The sequence below is a fragment of the Zootoca vivipara genome, chromosome 2 (genome assembly GCF_965207765.1).
Source record: "Zootoca vivipara chromosome 2, rZooViv2.hap1.1, whole genome shotgun sequence".
Taxonomy (NCBI): domain Eukaryota; kingdom Metazoa; phylum Chordata; class Lepidosauria; order Squamata; family Lacertidae; genus Zootoca; species Zootoca vivipara.
In genome coordinates this window covers 73,418,639-73,444,219 of record NC_142584.1, presented here as the reverse complement: position 1 = coordinate 73,444,219, position 25,581 = coordinate 73,418,639, and the positions used below count along the sequence as shown (strand labels likewise).

At 40.2% G+C, this 25,581-nt stretch overlaps 1 protein-coding gene across 4 annotated transcripts in view; it reads right to left on the bottom strand.

Annotated features, from left to right (window-relative positions):
- Positions 1 to 25,581, bottom strand: part of PRKCD (protein kinase C delta) — a 61,035-nt gene that overhangs the window by 3,791 nt on the left and 31,663 nt on the right. For 2 of the 4 annotated variants that reach the window (XM_035106173.3, XM_035106174.3), the window contains exons 3-16: positions 22,385 to 22,584; positions 21,658 to 21,730; positions 13,572 to 13,728; positions 12,049 to 12,080; positions 11,116 to 11,201; positions 9,502 to 9,631; positions 8,786 to 8,886; positions 7,284 to 7,380; positions 6,160 to 6,281; positions 5,334 to 5,507; positions 4,124 to 4,215; positions 3,635 to 3,697; positions 1,236 to 1,374; positions 110 to 298 (exon numbers count right to left, since the gene is read on the bottom strand). In XM_035106173.3, coding sequence (XP_034962064.1) covers positions 110 to 298; positions 1,236 to 1,374; positions 3,635 to 3,697; positions 4,124 to 4,215; positions 5,334 to 5,507; positions 6,160 to 6,281; positions 7,284 to 7,380; positions 8,786 to 8,886; positions 9,502 to 9,631; positions 11,116 to 11,201; positions 12,049 to 12,080; positions 13,572 to 13,728; positions 21,658 to 21,730; positions 22,385 to 22,584 — 1,655 coding nt within the window. The remainder of the gene's footprint in view (positions 1 to 109; positions 299 to 1,235; positions 1,375 to 3,634; positions 3,698 to 4,123; positions 4,216 to 5,333; positions 5,508 to 6,159; positions 6,282 to 7,283; positions 7,381 to 8,785; positions 8,887 to 9,501; positions 9,632 to 11,115; positions 11,202 to 12,048; positions 12,081 to 13,571; positions 13,729 to 21,657; positions 21,731 to 22,384; positions 22,585 to 25,581) is intronic. The other 2 variants (XM_035106175.3, XM_088663195.1) reach the window with 1 other exon arrangement.

The following is a 25,581-nucleotide window of genomic DNA, read 5'->3' as shown; positions in this document are numbered from 1 at the left end:
TGGAATGCAGGGCAAATGCACTTAAGATCTATTACTAGCTTAAGATATTCTCCAGTCCCCTTTCCATCTTCCCAAACAGAAAAACTATTTAGCCTTAGCAAGTGTATACCTTCTCTAGTATATCCTTAGATTCCTTGGTAATCCAGCGAGGGTAGTGAGGTGTGTCCACACGGATTGACTCAAATAACTCGTCCTCATCATCACCATGGAAAGGAGATTGTCCAATAAGCATCTCATACAGCAAGACTCCAAACGACCACCAGTCCACAGAAAATGTGTATTTTAGGCCTTGCAGGATCTGTTGTCGATACAAGAAAACAACAATGTAAAATGCAATGGGAAGCTTTCCTAACTGCTCAAGAGTTGTACAAATCAGGATTTTTTTGCTTTTCACCATTTAAAGCAATTTTTTCTCTGAGTCCTTTTATCACATCCTCAGTCCTTTTATCAGCATGAATCACCTTTGATTCATTGGCTGCATTGGGATTCAACAGTAAACTATTTACTTTTGAGTTTACCTCTGACAGGGAATGAGATGTGGGCTGTCATGTTTTTGCCCACCATGTTGTGTCAGATAGTAACATCCAATTGGGTTGAACAAGTTTACCTGTACTGAACATTCTGGCCTGAACCCATAATATGTACCACTATTTCAACTGTGGTATAAACTGTGAGCTTGAAGAACTCAGCATATAGATGGCTCAGGTGTAATTTTCTACTCAGGGTATGGTCATTCCCTCTCATACTGGGTTCCCTAAGCAATGTCTAACTAGGCTTTATTTAGAGCAGGGGTGGGAAATCTGTGAGCTTCCAGATGTCGGATTCCATCTCCCATCAGCCCCAGCCAGTATGGCCAATGGTCAGGCATAATAGGAATTCAGTAATACCAGGAGGATCAAAGATTAGCAACCCCTTCCTTAGGAGATAACACGAAACTCTATTAATTATATTTTCAGTAAGCCCACAACTTACATGTGGATTGTGTTCCATGCCCCTAAAGCCAAAATCATGTTTAGTCAAAACATTCTGGGTGCAACGGCGGATGAGATAGCCGGTCTTTTTCCCCAGATGCCTGCCCCCTTTAAAAAAAATATTACTATTATTATTAATAATAATATTTGCCAAGTGTGTAAAGTTGAATGCACACAAGTTAATTGTGGACTTAATGTGTGGACTTCAATGAATTCTCAATGACTATTTCAAGAGCTGGTATATTATACATGTATGTTCCTTACTTCAGGCGCTATGTAGTCTGGAGTACCACAGAAAGTTGTCGCCTTGTTCTCACCAAACACATTCTCTTTGCACATCCCAAAATCAGCAATTTTGATGTGACCTTCTTTATCAAGCATCACATTATCTAGTTTGAGGTCTCTGTGTGAAAAAATAAAACTAATCAGCACAACCATTCAAATTGGACAAAAGCACCCCAATGACTTAGCAATTGCATCCACTTAAAGGTATTTGCTTTCAACCTCATAGGATACTTTCAGCATTAATAAATGGTTAATGGCATGTCTACCAGAGTGGAGAAGACACTGAAGTTGGCAGATAAGTAAACAAATAATTTGCACAATATTTTTTGAATGAAAACTAAGGCAGAAGAAGGGCTCCAATGCTAACTCCATGTCAAAAGCATGAATTAAAATAAAAAGGGAATTGAAAATTAAGGCTTTTGAGGTAAAGGCGCCATGTAGAATCCTTAACGTGTCTACTCTGGGGCACAAGGAAATTTTGCATTGGCAACAAAGGCCTTCACCTCTAAATGATTCAACAAGTTGTGTTATTTATCACGCTTGCATCCAACACAGAAATATTGAGTTTTAGTCACATATTTTCTTTTTGCCTCTGGTGCATTTGTTTTCATTTACACAGCTCCATTATCAAGCTACATTAACAATAGTTCATTGCATTGTGCAATTAATTATAGCTTTAACCGGAGGGGTAAATGCTGCGAAAGAGTCAACAAGCAAAGCTCCAGCTATAGTCTGGGTTCTATCCTACAGACATGTGTTCATCATTTGCACTCTGGTCTTAGACAGCAGCCATAAGAACCAGTTGCCAGTAAACTTAAAGCACACTTCCAAAAAATGTACTGCCAAGAAGCCAGTAGCAGAGAATTAAGGATGCATGCAATCAACAAAAACTTTCAAAAAGTTTCAAATATTGTGTCTTAATGAAGCTTGATAACTCTGAAATATGTACAGGAGAGTGGAAGAAATGGTATTTCCCTACCCACTTTTGACAACTTTCCCTTTTTAGAATGGCTGCAACATCCAGTCAATTCATTGCTGAGATTAATTAAAAGCTTTCTGATTAGTTAAAAAGGTGCTCTCATTAATTGAGCAACACCTTATTTTTAATAGAAGTGCCAGGCATTATCCTTGAAAATACATTCTCAAATAGGATAGAGCAGCTTTTCTAAAATGTTGCCTGGTGCAACACACACACACACACACACACACACACAGGCATGTACATATGCATAACACATCTAAAAACAATGTGTGCTCCCCCCACTGTTGTTTTATTCATGTGCAAGTTTATATCCAGCAATTAACTCTGCAACAGCCCCAATCTCTAGCAGTTTGAATCTAGCATTGTACTAAAGCGAAAAGCTGCCAAAAGCTGTTACTGGCCAGTAATGATATCATGAAAGCCCGTGTTTCATATGACATCAAGGAATTCTTTCCTTGTTGGTAGCTGAATTCCCAAGAACAGCAACCATTGCCAAGGCAGAGTCAACTGCCATTTCTCATCATGAAAAACTTAGACAAAGCTTCTGTAGAAGCACACAATGCAGCCCTATTTAAGTTCAAGTTAGCAGCCCTCCCACTCACAGGACTGGTAGATTTTAAAAAGAAACCTCCTTCATATTATTTGCATAACTACTTCATTCTGTAAAACAGGACATTAACAAATAGCTAACTTGCAGTTTCAGAAAATGTTGCTAAATATAAAATGCTCCAGAGTAGCTTTCAAACTGACTCTTAGATGAAAGCTAATAGGAGACTGAGTGCGGCTTATGAAACTGTAGCCTGTTCACTCTGGTGAACATGGCACAGATTTCAAAACGAGGCATCACTTGAAGATATCAGCCAAGCCTGAGTCTTGTTGGCATCAGTCTATCTACAAGTAATGTTATCATATGAACTATGTTGTCAAAGAACATTTCTGCATTTTATTGATAGGGAAAAGACACCGGTAACATAGACAGATGTGAATTCTCTCTGCCTCTCATGAACAGCCACCCACTGAGGATGCTGTCTCCCCTTTCCAGGATTGTATCCTGGATTAATTCCTATCAATCTCCTTTGGCACTAGACAAAGTATCTCAGTCTTGTCTCTAAGTGCCTGGCAATCAAGAATGTGTAACAAAGGGTCTTTTGTCTAATGTAAATAACATTTCTTTATTCTTGTTGCCAAGGAGAAAAACACAAGAAAACAATTATATATTGGCCTCAAGTGCTTGCTGAATTGCTTCTTTTCAACACATTTGGAATAAAATCAGATTTTTAATAGGGAACAGTTCCTTGTAAAACACTCTGCTTGTCGGTTAATGACAGAATCCACCAATTCAGGACCTAACTGTTGCAATGTTTTACAAGGCTTACCGAGGTCAATCAGCACTCACCTATAAATGATGCCTTTGCTATGAAGAAATTGTAGGCCACACAGTATTTCAGCTCCATAAAACCTGAAACACAGTAAAAAGACTTTAAATGGAGGGATTAATTTAAATAAGGTAGGGGCCTACTGATGATGTAGTACTTCATTTTCTTTCGGTCACTTTTTCAGAAACCTCTCACTTTCCCCCTAGCCACTAAATGCCGGAGAGTTTGTCTAACACCCTAGGATACAGTTTAAGTTGGAAAAGGCTATTCCTAAGTCAACTCCTTCCACAAGTATACTTCTTGGAAATGTAATTGTTCCCTTTAATACCTTGCCAAAACTGAGCCAAGTTAAGCATTTGTGGAGGTGCAGCAATCTGTGATATGAGTAGAACACCTGCTATTATGTTGCATAGGAGCAGAAGCTAAAAGCACATCCCGTCTTAAACAGAAGGGCAGTTTTAGAATTGGGCACACAAAGCTTGCCACAACATTATCTTATCAACACTTACGTAGCTCTGAATAGATCAAAGCGGCCTTTGTCCTGTATATGGAACATTAGGTCTCCGCCATTAAGGAATTCCATAACGAAAAACAGATGGTCCTGTTTACAAACAGGAAAGAACACAACATTAGCTTACTGATGTCACTATATACACAGTATGAACATGCTGTTCTTCAAGTGAGTCGAGTCATATACTGGTGGCAGCCTCTGGCTGGAAATCTTAACAAGCAGTGTCAGACGTTTATTGATGTAGAAAACTTGTACGACACCCTTCCAGTGCATGTGCATTGCTCATGAAGGCTGACAACAATTAAGCACAAGACCATTCCACAAAAGCCGTAAAAACAGCAGCAGATGACAACACTTTAAAAATGAGGTTATGCTGTGTAAAGATCATCTGCCTGGCATGACAAATACTAATTGGAACAAGGAAGTTTTAATCAGTCAGTGGAAAACAGTTAAGAGGGGGCCCCAGAAAACAATAACATGAGAGCATTGGTGGATTTCACCAATGACCCACCTATCCAAGCATCCTCCCCTCACAGTGGCCAACCAGATGCCTATGGGAAGCCTGGAAGCGAGGATCTCACAGGGTAGGTTATTCCACAGTCTGGATGCAGGCATTGAGAAGGTCCTTTCTCTCATGTGGACTACTTGTGCCTCAGTCACAAAAGAAGATAGAGAGAACAGTCTCTCCAATAGATTTGGGGGTTTGGCAGATTGGTATGGGAAGACATGGCCCTTGGGTATCCCAGACCCAAACCATTTAGACAGGAAGAGAAGACCGCTTCTCTACCAGATTCCAGAGCCTTTCGTGAATCTTTATTTCATTTCTGTATTTAGTGGAAAAGTTGCACCAGGCTCATTTTTGCAGGAAAAGTTTTTATTTCAGGGTCCCTCCCAACTCAAACATCCATTTGGGAACCTTCTTTATAATTTTTAACCATATATTTGTGTGGTGCTTGTACTACTGTTGCGACCCACCTTAGGTTACGCTGTAACCCAGGAATGGGCCCCAACATATGAGCTGAAGTCTAATGGTGTCCATTATTTGTTTAATGGACAAATAATGCAGAGCCTGCAAATGGATACTTAAGGAGTATGCAAGAAGACACACAGATGTAATAATATGCTCTTTAAGCAAGCATACTCTCTTCAAATAAGTCACCCACATATTTCACAGTCACAGCAACAGCAAATTAAGGATTGCAGCGTACCTTTGTCTGAAAAGTGCAGTATAAATGAGTAAGAAATGGATTTTCCCATGCCAGTGCTAAGACCCGCTTTTCTACCATGGTGCATTCCACATCATCATCAATTAGCACCACATCCTTTTTCAAAGCCTTTACTGCAAAAAATTCATTCTTCCCTTTCAGTTCAGCAAGTAGTACCTGTAAAACAAAAGATTACTTTGGGATGCGAATTATGCTTTAGAAGCTCACCAGATGATCATGTCTTGGATTTGCCCCTCTGTGCAAAAGTGGAATTAGACCTGATCAGAGTGCTAACAACACAATACCATGTGCTCAGGCAAATAAAGGTGTCATTTTGCAACCTACAGTCATATGTGTTCATAAAAAGCAGAAAACAGTCTCATGGCATCCTGTGACTGAAGCCTTCACGGGTTAGAATAGACATCAGGTACAACAGGTGCTGCCTAGAGTTGGCCAACAGGCCATAAATGTTTCCCCTTGTACCTGGGATCTCCTTCCCTGAGTCAAGCCAAGCAGCAAAAAGGCACAACGCCAGGAAATGTTTCATTTCACAGCAAATATCAATTAAAAGCCACAATAAAGCCACAACTGGAGGTGGGGATGTGGGGGGATTGGAGCAACACCTTTCCTCACAGCCACCGAAGGTCCCAGGCACCTCTTGCCTTGCGTCTTAGCCCCCCGGTCCCACTTCACTGGTGGCCTGAAGAATCATATGGATCACTTTCTCTCTCTCCCTGACATACCATACAAGGCATTCTAGCAACATACAACCAGCAGTTTGGCAGTCGTTTATACATGTAAAGAAAATCATGCCCTACCAGTTACCTACCTTTCCAAAGCTTCCTTTTCCAAGAACTTTGTGGAATACAAAACTGTCTATGTTGAATTTCCTCCTACCAGATGGTCGTGACAGTGAACGACCCTCCCAAAGCTTATCATACTCACTATTATCTGTAAAAAAAGCAAAATGCGATTTTTTCTATTAGGACCAGGAAACTGCTTTCTCTTCTCCCTAAATAGCATGCTATTCTATGACTGTGGATATATCACTGGCCATTCTATAAATCTGCTCCTGTCACTAGAGTGAAGGACGGAGGGAATGGATGCTGTCATGCATGTGTATGTATGCATGGAATTATAAGTTCAAATTCCATGCAGGCATGAATTCAAAACATCAGAACTGCCTTATACACACACAGTTCTTGACTGGGTTCTTAACTAGAGGCTTAATAACTGAAGTTTAGGGAAGGTGTTATATTTCTGCCTACACTGCTTACAGGGGCATGGAAAGGGGTAGATTTTATTTAGATAATTGTTATGCCACCCTTCAGGCATAAAATAAAAATATACAAACAATAAAAATATAAAGATGTGGCAGAAAAGCGAAAGCCATTAATAATAACAAACCAGGTTGCACTACTGGTACATGCTGAAATGCATCTACAAATAAAACTAATACTTTTGCCAAAAATGACATCAGCTTGTGCCAGTTCACCTTTCCCTGGAAAACAGCCCATAAACAAAGACTAGCAGCCAAGGCTAGCCAGCTCATGAGGCTCGGTGAGGCAGTTGTCTCAGGTGGCAAGCTGGTGGTGCTTTTGGTACCCAGCCAAAGGTGATTTCACAGGCAAGGAGATTCTGAAAAACTCTCCCTCACCAACAAAAAGTTATAGTCAGATTGAATTATAGTTGAATTAAGTTGAGAGCTCTCCACAATCTTTGTCCATGAATTAAGGCTCTCAGTTACAAGGTAGGATGCTGTAGTTACATGTGAAGAAGTGTTGTGCATAAGTCATTACTTGTTGTCTATGTCTTTGCATAATTACTTTAAGAATAAACCATCAAACCAAGTGACAGAATATTGTTTGTACTATATGGGTATTGACAAGTTTTAAATTGACGCGTTAACTGTTAGAATTATGCATTCACAATAAAGAAAAAAATGTTTTTCACCTGTTGCATCTCCACTCCAGGATTTAGGTTTTTTATCAAAATCTTGGTAAATTCCGACACTTTCTACTGACCCAGATTCAGATTTTCTGGAAGATTTCTGAAAAGCAACAATGAATATTCAGAATTACTTTATACTTAAATTAAGAAATGATTGCTTTTCACTAAAACAGCCAGGCTAAATATTAGCACATTGTTTGGCATGATGTAAGCCATTTTCTCATGTAATATGAGTAGTATGTGTAGAAGAAGAAGAATGGAGGATTTTAATTTTCCACTGGGTTTGTTGTCTTATTTTACCAGAACAGATTGCACACAACCATTTTCTGCAAACCATTTCTGCAAACTGTGGGGACACAAATACAGAGAATGGGCACCTGATGATGTGAAACATGCATGTGCCACAAGTGTGTACATGAATTCTTACACCGAGAGTCTTTTTGTGTATGCATATTACATGCAAAGTAGCAAACCTATGTACTCTGCACATGATGCTTGTAGTCACAAGTTGTCACATTAGGAATTCATGGTTACCAAGCTGCTAAATCTGACAGTTTGTGAAACAGTATCTCTTGTCACCAAAAGCTTCTCCCACATCCCCATCTTCAACTATGAAAACTGGAAATGGACTGCAGATTCTTATTTTAAACATTCGAACATTTGACTTGAATGTCAAGAAATCTGCATTTCTAGAGACAGAGGCTGCGTTCAGTTGTCACGTTTCCAGTTTTCCAAATCAGTTTGGAGGATTGTGAATCAGCTCTGTGCCTGCGTGCTTTTCCTATTTTACAACCCTAGTTTGGAAGACTTGCTTACACCACTTGGTTGGTTTGGATTAAATGGCAGACTGTGACTTGATTAATCCAGAGAATGTTCTACTAAGTTCTGCTCGTGAGAGAAGAGGAGCAGGAGATAATGTGTACACTAGCGGAGGAAGAGGGGGGGTGGGGGGAGCGCACCGCCCCCGGCAGCGCGATCCTGGTGGGGTGCCATCGCGACTGGCCCCCCGCCCGCGCTGGGTGCCATGCCACGCCCCAGGACACGTTCTACACCTCTGTGGGTGGCATGCCCTGCCCCCAGGACGCGCACCAGCCACGCCTCCACCTGCTCTCTGCCCCCTGGTGCCAGAGCATGAAGCTCCACCACTGAATGTGTAACACAGGGTTTGTCCCTGATCCACCAGGTGTCCGAATGCAGCCGCAGAGTGACCACAGATGCACATTTACACAAGTGCCAATTTGCAATGGGGCATTTGTAAGCACTTTAGCTGTTCATCTGAACCTCTTGCTAAATATTGAGGAAAATCTTACCACAATTCTGCACTTCATCTGAAATCCAGGTAAGCAAAGGAGTGGTAATATCCCCATCACTTAACAGGGTAAACTGGATGTCAATGTTACTAAGTGGTTATACATATGATATGGAATTTATCACTTGGAAATTATCATTTGTATTGACTATTAGATCATAAAATATGACATGAGGAAAAGGACTAAGCAGCATACCTGACTAACTTGATTTAAAGCTTCTGCCAATAATTTCTGATTGATTCCACAGAGATTTGCCACTTTCTTCTGACATTTGTGGTGCACATTCATTCCACATTCTGAAGAAATACAGTTATGAACAGCATCAGCATAATGCAATTTACAAGCACAATCGATGAATCTACCATTTTTACTGTGATCAGTTTGGTCACCGAGTCCTTTAACCGAACTGAGATCTGTGTTTACCTTTCCCTCATTTTTACTCTCAGTATTAAAAAGGAGCAAACATTACTACATGCATGGAAAAAACAAGAACAGCATTTGGTTTGGAGAACATCTATTTCTTTTCACTTGTGAACACAGTTGAAGGTTGTCAAGTTGTTGGTTTTTTTAAAAAAAACTTTAAAAACACAAACCATACACATAGTTTTCTGTTTAACTCTTACATCAAGCATATACAGTGGTACCTCCGGTTGCAAACGGGATCCATTCCGGAGGTCCGGCTGGATCCCGAGGTTTTCACAACCAGAGGAGAAGTGGTAGACCGCTTCTGCGCATGCGTGATTGGTGAAACACTTCCGGGGTTGCCGCTTTCACAACCCAAGATTTAGCCAAGGGTAACGTAAGCCAAGGTGCTACTGTAATCACGGAATTGATCCCTTCCTTCCTCAAAATTCCCTCTAGCACTGCTATTTTGCCCAAGGCTTGTAATGGCCAAAAGAAACAGACTGTACCTTCACATTTTAATCCTTGCTTAACTAGTCCCCAGAGAAGACTACCACAATGATCACAGAAGGTAGGACTCATGTAGTTGTAAACTTTGAACCTGTGAGGCATATCAATGTGGAAGCGCTCCTTCTGAAACTGAAGACATGTTTATGTTGGGGGGGGGGAGAGTAAAAGAAGTATTTGGAGATTTCTCTCACACAAGATTTTCAAGGAGAGGGAACAAGAAATCCATTATTTATCCAATCATGTAGCCAGAAGGTTGACACAAGCAATAAGTTCAATGAAATAAAAAAATAATTTTAATTCATAGAATTTAACATATTAGAGACACTGCCCTTTTCACTGACCACACTAATGTAACTCTGCCCACAAGAATCCTAATTTAAAACGTATCCTAAAATGTCCAAGAAATAGTCTCCATGGACAGTGTTGTGTGTATACTGTGCTTCTTTGCGCCTGAAAGGGCAAATTTGAAGCATAGTATCCTGCCCACTCATTCACACACATTGCGTTTCTTTAAAGCAGATATATCTGCAGCCACAAAATCTAGGAAAACATCAATACATGCTGGAAATGACAGGTGAGCCAATGAATAGAATAGTTTTTGAGCAAGTCAAGAAGAATGCCTTTATTCTGACAAATCATGCACAACAAGGAAGCATGTGCATGTTTAATCTACACGATTCTGTGCTGGGGCACTCAGCACAGCACAGCAGGAAATCATTTTGCATACCATTTCAACAAATATTTTGCATAGTGTTGAACTAGTCACACTGAGATCACTGAAGAAAGTGATCTCCAACCTCAGAGAGTTACGTCTGATGTTGGATCACCACTGCAGGAGAGCCTCAGTCCCATCAGTCAGGGACTGTTATTTTTTATCAGCAAGTTTCAGAAATATCTATCTTTTTGCCTAACCACCAATTGTTGGAGAATCTGAGTCCAACATCTTGTGACACATAGCTGTGTTTACCAAGTACAAACTACATGTTACACTCATTGCTGTTGGGCTTTCAACTTCCATCAGGTTCAGGGATGGAGTCCCACAACACTTGAAAGAGGAACAGGTTCCTTATTACTGAGTTAAAATTTAGAAATAGTCCCTTTTTATAAGGTTCCTCCATTATAGCCTTGTGGCTATAGACTAACCAGAGAAATGTTGTTTTTTGTCTCTTTAAACTCAGGAACTTCTTTGTGCTTGGTCAGACAGGCTTAGGGTATTGATTGCACAAATCCCTTTCTCCCATGGTAAGGGAACAAGAGTGCATAGTTCCTTAAAGACTTAAAAAAATTATCTGGGGTCTTTTGGATAACCTCTGCTGAACTGCAGGACCTGGACAAAAAGACAAAACTTTAAACTGAACTGCAATTTGCTTAGCTGCTTAGACCCACATGTTGTCTTTTCTTGCCTTCCCACTTGCAAAAAATAAATCACATCCAAGATATCTGATAGCTTCATTCTTAAGAAACAAAATATTAGGCAAAAGTAAATAAGCATGCAAAATTTATATAATATGTAAAAAGCACATATCTGGTTTTCTTTACCGCTGCATGTCTTTTTTTTTGTACACACAATACATACTGCGGTTAATGAACATATAAAACATTTTATTACTTACCATTGTATCTCTGCTGTTTGCTGCAGTACCAGTACATCTCCCAATGATTTTATCAATGCATTTTTTGTGAATAGCAGCATTACATTCTTCAGAAGAGCAACAGGAATAGAAAGATACGGGCAGTTAAGTTTCATGGAGGGGGAGATATATATAAAGTATTCTACACAAAAATGTTATTTTCTCTGATTTTCATTTATCAGTTGTATTATAGTTACAACTTTATGTACATCAGTAGAAATGATACATTGGAAAGCTTTTACTATTAGTGTTGAATTTTAAATAAACCTGTTAGCATTTTAAGGTATCACAAGATGCCTTCTTGTTTTTCTGTAACAAAAAATATAAAAGACCCTTTTGTTATCTGGAAAATGGCAGCCCTAGACAAGCGTAATATTTACTGGTATTTTTTTATATAAAAAAACATACCACTATATCATAAAAAATCAAAGTAATTTGCAACAATGATATCTTGATATAATAAAAAAACTACATAAAATTTAAAACCAGCACCAACTAAGTACTACAGGAACATGTTTTCTTAATTGCCTGCATAAGCCTGTTAGCACAGAAATGTTTTCAGCAGGTGTTTAAATGTTAAAACAAAAATGAATAATTAGGGACTGTTGCTATTTAATCTTATTTATTCAGCTACTTCTATGGCACCCTTCACCCAAAATGGTCACAGGATGGTTTACAAACATAAGGTAACAAGATAAACAGAAACGTTAAAATAACTCTCATAAACCACATAACAGCATCATAAAAATGACTTAAATGATCAGCCTCTAAAAGCCTGACAGAAAAAGTAGCGGTTTACCTGGCATCTAAAAGAATAGGTTACCTATAGCGATTATCAACAATTTATACTACACCTAGTAAAGTTTCTCACCGGCTATTACCACCCAAGAATAAAAGACAATGCAATCAACTTACGTCTACATTTATATCCCTGCTTGTTTAGGCCCCTGTAAAGGAAATTGGGGGGGGGGTTAGCAAAACTTATAAAACAAAATCTTCAGACATACAAGTTGTTTTATCAGGCCAGGGTCTTATTAAGAATATCCCATTGAAATATTTGAATCTTCCTTTCCTTACAGAAGTCACAATACACTTTTGAAGTAGGGAAACATCAACCTGCTGTTAATACCTAGCTATGCATTTCAAAGTGGCTCCAGATGGGAGAAGGTGTCTTAGAAAATGGAGGCTGTACCCGAGTGGATGAGAGAGAACAACAGCCAAGCTGAAGAAGTCAGCTGTCACAAACTTTCAGAACACTGTATGGAATATTAACTGCACATCAGCAGAAGTGATTTGATTTGATTTCTAGATTTTGTAGAGATGCTTTTCTTGTTTTTAAGCGTTTGTGCATCTTGTATACCATTTTGATGGCTTCATGATGAGAAGCAGTGTATGAATTTGTCAAATACATAAACTGTGGTTCTGATCGGGTGTTCCCCAAACTGGTGCCCTCTGGGTGTTTTGGGTGGAAGTTGCAGTCCAAAGCATTTGGAAGGTACAAGGTTGGGGAAGGTTGTTGATTAATCCATCAGTGGTTGATGCAGGCGTTGTTGCTGTTTTGACGTGGTTCTGAAGGTTCTTGGTTAAAGAAGCCCACTTAAGCCATCCTTGTAAACTTTTTAAAAAGCTCAGGAAAAATTCATCTTCAGGGTTTCCTAGAGGCAGAGTAACTCTATGGAAACTCTATGGAAAACTAATGCTAGAAGCCAGAGCACATGGAAACACCGTTTACCTTCCTGCCACAATGGTACCTATGAGTAGTATTCAAGCTAACAGAAGAAAATGGTAAAACTGAATCCTTCACTTCTTGCTGTAGGCCAGAGCTGTGTGCAACATATATGTCACAGGGGCTTTGGTGGCTACTCTAGAGTAACGACTCCTCCAGGCGTTGTCTTTTCATGCTTTTATTTAGTGCTGATTATTTACAGTGCCGAGCAGTACTATGTACATGTTGTCCGTTACAGGTCAGAACCTCCGAATGGAGATTCGCGCGTTTTCTTCCAGCAAAGTAATCTCGGCATACTGAATCTCCGCCCCCTTCTCCTCCTCCTCAGTTCCGGGGTCGGGGGGACTGGTCTCCTTCCATTGTTTCCCACTTCCCTTCCCACACTGGGTATGGGCTCCGCTACCTTGCCTGAGCCTCGGACACCATTTCCTGAATCTCCGCTGGAGATCTCTTCCTCCCCACTCGCGCTCCCATTGGGTGATGAGCTGCTGCTTAAGATGGGAGGGACCTGCCGGTACGTTCTGTCCCTCACAATATAGATCAGGCATCCCCAAACTTCGGCCCTCCAGATGTTTTGGACTACAATTCCCATAATCCCTGACCACTGGTCCTCTTAGCTAGGGATCATGGGAGTTGTAGGCCAAAACATCTGGAGGGCCGCAGTTTGGGGATGTCTGATATAGATAAATAAAACACAGACAATAGCTCTTACCACACAAAATCTTTACAGACAGAGCAAAATGTAGGTTGCCCAAAGAAGGTGGCAATGAACTCATGGTTTTTGATGTAGTGGATCTTGGCCTGTTTGATTGCTCCTCTCCTGTTCATAGTCACAGTTCCTTCATCTTCTCTCATTGACTGCTTGTTGTCTGGAAGCAAAGAAATGAAACAGTGGAACTTGCTGTATTTATAAAAGGAATAATTGTTTCATTGTTTAGTTTAACACAATCACTAAAAAATGAAGAGCATGTGCTTCTCCTCTCCTCTCCTTCTCTCATTGGACTGTCTTCTATCAAGTGCTGCTGCAGTAATATAAAAATTAAAATGAACTGAAGATATGGAGCGTGTTAGAAAAACTCAGCAATATGCAAATTTTATATCAGATAGCAGGCACTTTAGCCACAACTACCGTGCTGGGGGAAAAGGCACAAAACCCCAACCTTTCCCCTATTTCCATACTGACCACTAAAACTTAATGATCAGAACACATACATCCCTTTTTGCATCCCCCCCCCTTCTGCCAAGGCACCCAAGACAGTTTACAATTCAAAATATTACCATGAGCAAAAAGGTACACAATATTTGCTGGCCAACTTCAGGAACCAAATTACTGTGAAACTATACCTTTAAAAGGCTGAAATTAGATTAATGAATACATCATTTTTCTTTTATTCTGCTATAGAAATGCCCTTTCAGTACACGAAGGGAAATCAAATGATTTTATTTATGGCAGGCTTAGGGAACCTGCACCCTGGCCTATTCAGCTCGAGACTCTCTCCAGCCGACACACACTTTGACTGCTTTTGCCTAGTGGCATTGACTTATGCTTCTTGCTTGCCTGTGTTAATGATAGAAAAATGTGTACAGATATATTCATGTGTGCAGAAAGTCTTGATTTCTGCACATGGCTGGAATGTTGTTTACTGTATACAGATAAGAATCACATCCATTGCTCTGCTGCCCACTTCTGCTTCTGGTCCCACCCAACACAGGCATGCAGAAGATTCCCCACAAGTTTCTATGGCCCTTGGGCTGAACAAAGTTCTCCACCCCCGATGCAGAGAGATTGAAAGTCTGTGGAAGACAGAGGAGGAGAAAATAAAGGTGATGGAAATGTGAGCTAAAATCACTTGAAAATACAACCAAGAGATTGGGCACAACTTCTGTTTCCATGTGCAAGGTGTTTGTAGTTAGGCAAGAATATGAAGAATGATGCTTGGATCCAAAACAACTTACTCTCAGTGTAGGGGAAGTAATGACATCACAGTGCCTGGCACTAGTACAGTGGTACCTCGACTTACGAAGACGATCTGTTCCGCGGAGCTCTTCGTAAGTCAAAGTATTCAGTTGTCGAAGCGCCCGTTAGGCGCATGCGCAAAGCACGTTTTTGTGCTTCTGCGCATGTGCCGACTGCGCGCGCCACTTCTGCGCAGGCGCAGAGCGCGCGTGTGGCGAAAAGACTTCCGGGTTTGTCGACTTCGGAAGTCGAAACCTTCGGAAGTCGAGTCGTTCGGATGTCGAGGTACCACTGTATATGAAAAGAAGGGGAAGTGTTTTAATAAGCAAGATGGCGCTGCTTCAGGTAGTATTAGTTCAAACCAATGCAATTAGGAAATCGTTTCTCTGTAAATACACAAGAGTAGTAGGTTTTTTTTTAAGTGTTTTGTTCCCCTGCAGTTTTATTTTAAGCAAATATTGCAGAACTTGGCAAATGCACTGACTCAACATGCAAAATTTGCCCTGGCTTCCCTCTGCTTGGTCTGCTATCCTTTCTCTACCACATCTCCCTACTCCTTATTATCCCCACATGCACAGAACATGTGCAGCACAGTGCTAAACTAATCTGGTTTTGCTGTGTGTAATGTGTTCCTTTAGCAATAGGGAGGAAACAGTTAAATTGTGGATGTGTCTCAAAGACAAGGGGAAATCCCCTTTCTGACCTTTTCATTCTTCCAACACAAGTGCTGTTTCCTCTTGTGCAATGGAAAGCTAGAAACAACCTGAGTTTGATGAGTTTCACGTTAAAAGAGTATCAGTACATAGACACCATTTTCTCTTTGGCTTACTCAACTTTAGCACTCTGCCTTTCTCAAAGTGAATGGAACAACAGCTAGTTTCTGTGAACTTTGAGGCCTAGAAGACAGGAGCAAGATACTAACCAGTACATTTGCAAGTCTGGAAAATTATTCCAATGTTTCCTTAGTTTTTGTAATCTCAAACTGATCTCAATAAATATATGCTCCACTTAAATCTAGCAAATGCATTTAGGACCAAGATAAAAAGCCCAAGCTGTTTAATTTCTCCATTGCAGCCCAGGAATTACAAAATTATCTACTCCAGTGACACATTTTTTTGGAACAATCCTGGTCCTCAAAGGTGTGCTTCCACTGTAACAAATTCACTGCAACATTCCTAGCAATTCCTGTGAAGCCCCAAGTCCCGCTCTGCCTCCCTTATAGTCATCCAGTGCTTTCTTCAGGCTCTCCCACAAGCTTTTTACAATTCAGAGCATACAGAGTGATGTGGGCTGGAGTCTTGTAGAAGAGAAGACCAGCAGTTGATTACGGAGGAGCAGAAGGACCCTGGATTAGGTGGAATGGCTGAATGCTTTGCAGTATTTAGGGGATGAGAGCTGAATGCCAGTAGGGATCCCTTCTGCATGGTGAAAGGAAGAATAGGTAAAGGTAAAGGGACCCCTGACCATTAGGTCCAGTCGTGACCAACTCTGGGGTTGCGGTGCTCATCTCGCGTTATTGGCCCAGGGAGCCGGCATTCAGCTTCCAGGTCATGTGGCCAGCATGAGAAAGCCACTTCTGGCAAACCAGAGCAACACACGGAAACACCGTTTACCTTCCCGCTGGAGCGGTACCTATTTATCTACTTGCACTTTGACATGCTTTCAAACTGCTAGGTTGGCAGGAGCTGAGACCGAGCAACGGGAGCTTACCCCGTCGCAGGAATTCGAATCGCTGACCTTCTGATCAGCAAGCCCTAGGCTCAGTGGTTTAACCCACAGCGCCACCCATGTCCCTGAAAGGAAGGATACTGCTTCCCTAAGTTTTTCTTTTTATTTACGAATGTATGCATCAAGTGTATAAAAGGTACATCTGAAAAAGAACATCAGCAGAGCAGAAGTAGGAAAAGTAAGGGTGTCAGGGAAAGAAGAAGTGGCAGAGAGCTCTGTTGCAAAGGAAGGAAGTAACAGGAGGAACTGCAGCTACTAGTCAAAATTAGATTTTGCATGTGGCTCATAACATTTGAAACTTATAAAATGCTTCTGAAATACCAATGATTTTTAACTATATATATCGAAGCTATGAACATGAGTTTGACCAAACTGCGGGAGGCAGTGGAAGACAGGAGTGCCTGGCGTGTTCTGGTCCATGGGGTCACGAAGAGTTGGACACGACTAAACAACAACAACAACAACAACATATATATATATATATATATATATATATATATATATATATATATGCAAAAATGATGCTCTATTTAAAAATAAATCACTAGAATTAGAAAGAGAACAGTTTTTGAAGCAACCAGTCAATTCATCTGGATGATAACCAGGTGAATCAGAATTGTAGAGTTGGAAAGAGCCCCAAGGGTCATCTAGTGCAACCCCCTGCAATGCAGGAATCTCAACACACCGTTTCCCATCCCATTTGAAACCATACTGGAGCCTGCTTAGCTTTGCAAACTGTACTAGCAGTTTTACTGCTACACCACTGGCCTTTCAATAAAGGGAGTTAAAGTCAAAAGAGTGGCAATAATTTCCCCTCTTCCAACACTGAGATGTTTTATTTTCCACGTTTTTAAAGAAACATTTTTTACAATACATCCACATCCACATATACACATCAGGAAACTGGTGTAATACTAGATGCTGCTGGAAGTTGCAGGTATTTGCTAACATCATAGAGTTTCGCTTTCCCTTTAGTAAAGTGAGTGCTTTGTATGTAATACACTGACTGCACTCTACACATAATGCTAAGCCATATTTTAGCACTATGTAATTGAGATGTAGAACGCAATGCATTGGGCTCACATGCTCTTCCCTTTGACGGCTTGTCATGTTATATGAAAGAGGAACCCAGACTTACAATGAATTTGAGGAAGCTTCAAAACAAGCCCACAGGTTTGAAGGTGTCTTGTGTTGAAACTTCCCAGAGTTTAAGGCAGGATTTCTGGTTGACAAAACATGACACTAATGTGAAAGGGATGCTAATGACTGCAGAAATCCTCCTGCTGGTCATGAGAGAGGAGGAGAGGGAAAGGGAAAGTGGCAGCTCATCTAGCATTGAACAAGATGTTATGTATGAATGCAAGGCACCAAAAAGGTTTGCATAACAGGGTTCTAGGAAGAGAGTAGGAGTAGATTCCTGCATACTTGGGGAGATGGATTCATGAGGCATGCAGGAAAAAAGAGAATACTGAGCTGCCCAAAGGCTAGCAAGAGCAGGGACTATACATCTCTTTCCCCTATAATTGAGGGATCAGCTTTCATCCAGTCAGAAATGGGAGATTGGCTGAAGTGAATAAAGTGGCTTCAGTCTGGGAGCTTGGCCTCAAAAATTCCCCATTGCTATTTAAAGGATTGCAAGGGAAGAACTAGTATTGGAGGACATGCACAGAATCCCCCACACTCACACTCATAGGCATTCTGAAGTCCAGGTTGGCTACAGAATCGGTGGCCAGAACTATGGGCCAATCCAGGAAAGGAGATCTGTGCTCAGAATTATGCATCTCCATGCATAGTCACTCACTGTGACAGATGTTCATACAAATGCACCAAAAAGTGTACAGGTAGCCTGTAAACACTACATTGTTTTCAATGGGATGCACATTCAGATCTTGGATGCAATTTACAAACATAATTCCTGATCCACTAAGTGACATGCCTACAAGAAGTTGTCCTCTATATACAATCTGTTTAACTGAATCAAGGATAAGAAGCATCTGGAACAAAGTGGAAGGAAAAATTATCCTTTTTGCCCTACCCCTCATCCTCCCTACATTCTATTTTTATGAAGCCACGAAGATGTGGACAACTTTTTAGCAAAATCTTGCATTTTTTAAAAAATGGAAATCTAAACTTACACACTATTTAGGAAATTCTGCTGTGTACAGCAGTTCAAGTGATAGCAACTATCTTGAAAAAAGTGTGGAAAGCTGGCAAAGCCTATAAATATTAGAACATGCCACCAAGCTTTCACATCTTACCAAACAAAGGAAAAACCTTTGCTCAGACCTCTTGCACAGTTTCCATTGAAATGAATGGGGGTAGTGAATGAACAGTGCAAGAAAGCTACAATTCCCATTAAGAGTTTTATCAGATGGAAATATTGCCAGTTATTGCCATTGACTGTAGGTCCATTAAAAAGAAATTGAGCTATGGAAAACATGTCTATGTATTAATACAATCTATAAATCACTCAGAAACAGGCAACACTTTTCAGATAACTCTTTTCTGCATTAACCTGCAGTTAATGAGCATTCGATTATCCATATAATCTTCCCCACCCACTGAAAGTGCTAAAATACTTTGTTCCCTACTGAAACTACCTATTTTTCAAAGAAAGCAATTGACAAACCCTTCCGTCTTGTTGCTGAAGTCAGCGGCATAATTCCAGAAAGAGAAAACTATTCTTGCTGCCTCCAAAGCTGCTTAACGCAGAGAGCGAGACTCTCAGCACTAAAGTAAACGAACCACTGAGGTGCTAAGTTCTGTGACTGGATAAGGTCAGTAACTTCATTAAAATAAACAAAGAAATTGGCAACCAGTTCTGCTTCTTATAAGCATCATTTATATATATATGGGGGGGGGGGAGAGACTCATTTGTGGGACCCCAAGTCTAGCGCTCAACCACCTTCTACCCCTCAATTTCCAGGAATGATGGAATATTCTCTTTCTGTTTTCATTCATATATATATATATATATATATATATATATATATATATATATATATATGAAGAGAATTTAATTTAGGGCACATCAATTTGGAAGCATGCCATTTTAGTTCAATGACAAGTGAATTGCTCTGTACATCATGAAACGATGGAAGGAAATGTCTAATATACCAATAGAGGCTTGGGCTAATAACATCTGGAGCCTTGCTGTATCAGAATGCCTCACATATCATCAGCAACTAATCAAAGGCATCTCCAAAAAAGATACTTTTGAGACAATCTGGTCTCACTTTTTCTCTTTTATTGAAGAGGAACAGAATGTTTTAATGCCGCCATCATCACAGAGCTGTCTGTGGAGGGGATATATTGATTGAAAATATATTGTATAGTAATTGTATTATAACTTTTGAATAAATGTCTTAATTTTTTAAATGAAGTGTGTGCAGCAAGCTGCCTACACCACTGAATAGAGAGCTCCATGTGTGCATTGGAGATATGTGCAGGGAGCTCCTAGACCAGATGTATCGTGAAATTTCTTGCCATAAACTTGCACAATAAATTACAAATACTATATAAGAGAATATTTTCCTATTTTTCTGCTTACACATTCCCTTTCTTAATTTACCCCCACATTTGAAAACTAACGTTACAACATTTAACTGATTAATTCATCAGCGAGGAACCTCTGGCTTATGGATCCAGCAAAGGTCCTAATTAGGCACACAAGGCAGTTTTCCACAAGACATGCCCACCTGCCCCACATATAGGGGCAAGTAAAGATGTGGCCTCTTGCAGTCCATATGCCAACCATATGACCATCATCACCTGCAATCCCCCAAGGTTTTGCCTGCATAGTCAGAAATCAACCCATGCAGGCAATGGGAGCAGGCTTTACAGGCAATGATTCATGGTGCCTGCAACCCCTTGAGAATTTCTTTGCCCATGTCATTTGCAATCAAACCAAGTGGGCAAAAGAATACACTTCACAGGAGATCATGGTGACCTCAGGTGACTGACAAGTAAAAGATGTGCTTTTGGTAGTTTATCCACTGAAAATTCACCAAATCAGTGAGCTTTCAGTGCTGATGCAACACCTTTTCCCTGGAAGCAAAACACTGGTTTATTTAAACTGGGCATAGTATGCAAATGCATCAACCAGTGTTGCTCCAGTCCTGCCAGGCCCAAAGAATCACTGGATTTTGTAACACCTTGAGCAACTATGATGGGCTAAAATGAAGAGCAGCGGCAGAAATGTTCATACCCTGTGCAACCTCGTGAGGGTGGCAGAGGATCAAAGTGGCTTCTTTTGCTGAAGCAAAGTGTCTGCCAGTGCTCAGGTAATAAGAACACTTTGATAGAAAATGAATTTTCAGCAACGCTTATGAAGCAGAAGCTTCTGAGTTTGTGTGCCAGGTGACCTCTACACACAAAAGGGGTGCATAAGGTGGTTAAGAGTCTATATCAGCTGGCCTTTCACCACATCCCATGGCCAGTCACCCACCCATCAATGTCCATGCACACATCAGAAGGGCATCTATGCTCATTTATGTGCAACCTTGTAAAGTACCTTATATTGACTTACATCATCGTCCCACCTAGCTCAGCTTTTTCTACAATGTCTGTCGGCAGCTCTCCAGGTTTTCACACATTGTCAGCCCGATTTGGAGATGTTGAAGACTGAATTTGGGACCCTCTGCATGAAAAGCAAATGCTCTACCACTGAGCTATGGTCCTTTGCCTATTCCCCCTTGCATGGAGGAATGCTCATGTGAGTATGTGCGCAGGGCCTCTTCTCACACATGTCTGACTTGGGTGAGGCAAAGCAGTGCACACTCTTCCCCTGGCAGCCCTCTGAGATGCCCCCTAACTTTTTTTGAGGGTTGGGGAACCTCCCATTCGATCTGGGGAGATCCCCCCTTCCTCAGCTCCCATGCCACAACTCACTCCATTCCATAGGCTCCCCCAAGAGGCTCTTCAGGGGACTTAGGAGGCTGCTGGAGGGACGGAGGAACAGGGAAGTCGCCTTCCATTCTCACATCTCTGGATCCAAGCTAACATGTCATCAAATTTAAACTTAATGTTTACTATATATTGGACAATAATAATATTGAATAATAATAATAATAATAATAATAATAATAATAATAATAATAATAATAATATTCACCCATTTCCTTACCTCCATCTTCTAGAAAATATTGTACAGCCATCAATACTTTCCCTTGAGGTTGCAAGTCAAGCTAAGAAGAACAAAATCAACGAATTACATTCCAGTTACACTAAAATTCCTGCAACCCTCTTGTGCTACATTCTGAAAATATCACATGCAGAGGAGCAACTCACAGTTTCCTTCTCTCACACATCTATTTCGCAATGACAACAGTGTTGATACTGTTAGTTTCTTAATTATTATGGAGTCACCCCACATTTCATTTATCGTCAGCTGAATGGAAACATTGCCCGGCTGTATGGAAGTTCCACATAATTTGAATTAACCCACAGTTTCCCACTAACAGCTTCTCTAAATAAGCAGAACATCATTTGAGTTTTGCCCAGATTTATGTACTACCAATTGCAAGGCCCATCAGTTTATCACATATTACCCTAATCTTTTCTCTACCCCACTCAGGGATACAGAGCAAGGTTGTGGAAATACACACAGTAATAACATCGAGGACATGAAGCACGTTGAAGCACACATTATGTTCCTTTTGTAAGGAGCTAGACAAGGAGCATTCCCATTTTTTGAGAACATGAAGTTCTGCTGAGAATAATCTTAACAAATGCAAAATTCATATGCTATGAGCATGTGGTCCTTTAGAGATCTGGTTCTAAGCTGTATAAACCTAGGGTAACACAATACAAAATCATTAATCTTATGGTGTCATACTCACCCAGAATTCTGCTTTCCCATTGCCTTTCTTACATCTTTCAGCCAAAACAGACACACCTACAGTCACCTCAGATAATGGCTCTTCTGCTGCTTTCATGAGAACAATCTGAATGACGCGGCCCTCATAAATGTGGGCATCAAATGACGATTTCCATTCTGGGTACATAGTGGGTTTCTTTTGAATCAAGGTTTTGCCTCTCTCTGGAAATGCCACAGAAAAGGCATAAATGTAGAGTTGCCAGGAAAACACTAAATTTCACAAGCATGACCAACAGACGATTTTAATTTTATTAAAACTATAGCCAGGAAATAATCTCAACAATATTAAGATAACAAGGAAGGATTTTTCCAAACACATCAACTGCAATAACAGTCAATGAACATTTAATAAGTCTTATTCTAGCCATTGTTTAGACTGCCTTATCCCTAGGGTCCCCAGCCCATTGCCCCAATGGAGAACCCTGGTCCTTCTCATTGTTGTTGAAAAGGTGGATTTCACCATTAGAGGCTAAGGCACATAAAAGGCGAAACATGGAAGCCAAATGGCCAAAATACAAAGATATTTTGATACAAGAAGGAAACCAATGTAAAATGAAAACATATGAACAAATGAAGGGTATATTGAGTGATTGGCTCCAATATCACCAGATTAATGAGGTTTTCAAAAATGATTAAAAAAATAGGTTTTCAATTGGAAGAATCCAAATTGGAAACGCTGCTTTTGAATTCGAGATCAAAAAATCTTTCTAAGATGTATAACTTGCTGCTGGAGTGGCAGACCAAGGATGAGTTAACGAAATCAGCAATGATTGAATGGGCTAAAGATGTTGGGCATAATATAATGATGGAGGATTGGGAAAGGTTGTGGAAAAAATCTATTAAATTCACTGCATGTAATGTTTTGAAAGAAAATGTTATGAAAATGATGTATAGATGGTATTTAACTCCAGTAAAATTAGCCAAGATCTATCATACACATGATAATAAGTGTTGGAAATGTAATGCAGTGGAAGGAACCTTTTATCACATGTGGTGGACTTGCCCCCAAATAAAAGACTTCTGGGAAAGAATTTATAATGAATTGAAAAAAGTGTTGAAAAACACTTTCATAAAGAAACCAGAGGCCTTTTTATTGGGACTAGTCGGGAGAGAAATACCCAAAAAGGATATCACTTTTTTTTTTATATGCCACAACAGCAGCTAGAATCTTGATAGCAAAACATTGGAAGACTCAAGAAATACCGACGGTGGAAGAATGGCAGATGAAGATGATGGAATATATGGAATTAGCTGACCTGACTGGGAGACCAGGGAGAAAAATTGGTGGAAGAAGATTGGAAGAGTTTTAAAGACTATTTGAAAAAGAACAGTATTGAAATTGAGTAACAAGAAAGGGTCTTTGACGGACTTATATTGCTGTAGCTTAGGAAAATAGTTTTGTGTTGAAGGAAATTTGAAATATTTACTAAGGTTCTGGATGGAGTAAGGTATAAATATATTTGGAAGCAAGGTTAAAAAGGGATATGAAGTAGAAATTGCTAATAATGTAGTATATAATGAATCGCAGTAAGGAGGAACCGAGGAAGTCTTAATACAATGATTAGAGCTGAGGTTAGGATTATGATTTTTTTTGTGCTTTGTTTTGTTAATGTTTGTTTTCTTTTGAATTGTTATTATTGTTTGTACTGTTTTGTTTATTTTACATGTGTTTAAAAAATATATAAAATTTGGGGGGGGGGAAAGGGGGGGAGTTTATTTTCCTTTATTGTGCTTTGGGTGGCACTGAGCTCCTAGGAAAACCAAGTACAGGCCTCCAACCACATCGCCCCTTTTCCCTTTCCTTCCCCAGAATGCTACTGGGACCCATGTGGGATATTTCTCTTGTATGTGTTGATGGATTTTGCCTTCAACATGTGTGTTGCTTTTGGGGGTACATGGGTGGGTCTTGCCTGTTTGACTTCTTCAGTAGAGTTTGCCTGTTTTTGTGCCTTATGGTGGTGAGTGAATTTTGCCTGGTTTTCCCAATGCCCCCACAGTTTTTCCAGATTTGGGGAATTGCCAAAATTGTTTAGCTGCTTTTGGGGGGTGGATGTGTGTTACTTCTGTGAAACGGGTTATTTGGTTGTGCTTTGGGGCATGGGAAATGTCTGTTTTGAAATTTGGGAACCAGAGCCAACTTCTCTCTTATAGGCATGTTCTCCCTCTCTCTTTTGCAAATTTATTTGTCCTCCAGGACAACAAAGATCCCTTGGGCAGCTTTTCTGTGACTAGATAGATGCCCAATGGCAGCCATTTTATAGTTGTGCCCACAAGGGTTTCTCAGATTTCCAAATGTGGCCTAAAATCCAGGCCCAGTTTTGGCAACTGTATTAGTTGAGCCATGATAAATAGCTGAATCTCTGTAAACTGTATGGAGAGTGATTGGTTCCTTAATATTCTGACATAGGATTTAAGTTCAGAGTTAAGTTTATGTTTATCCAACAGCTGTTTTGTTTGATGCACGTCTCTCAGTATGATGGACTGTCCAAACAGTAGTAAAGAATAGCACCTCAGTTTGGCTTTATTAGGTAAGGACTGCCAAAACTAACATTATAAATTAGGTATTTGACAAGCAGGCTGATGTTAGCTTGCCAAATGTTCACAAATAGCCACCTGAGGATATTCTGCATTCTGCAGACTTCTGCTTTATCTCCTCTGGTTCTGTCAAAAAGCTTTTACCTGGTCTCAGAGATCCTTTCTAGTAACAGCTATTCAGAGCAGATGTTTTCAATTAATGAAAAGTGAATTCCAGAGCTCCCCCCCCTCCTTCTGCAATTTTGTTGTAGCAACTTCTATCACAATGTCCTCAAAGACAGATTGGCAGCCCATGAACTTCCTGATAAAGAAAAATGCTGCTCTAGTATCCCCTCCAGCATCTGTTACATTTTTTCTTGAAGCTTTTTAAACCCTACCCATTTGTTGTGGTGGTAATAATAATAATAATAATAATACAGTGGTACCTCTACTTACGAACAGAGCTCTGTCCACCATCTTGGATGCGGTTTAGATAGGATTTTTTCTACTTACAATTTTTTTCTCCCAATGCATTCCTATGGGATTCGACTTACAAATTTTTTCGACTTATGAATGTGTGTTTGGAACACATTAAATTCGTAAGTAGAGTTACCACTGTAATAATAATAATAATAATAATAATAA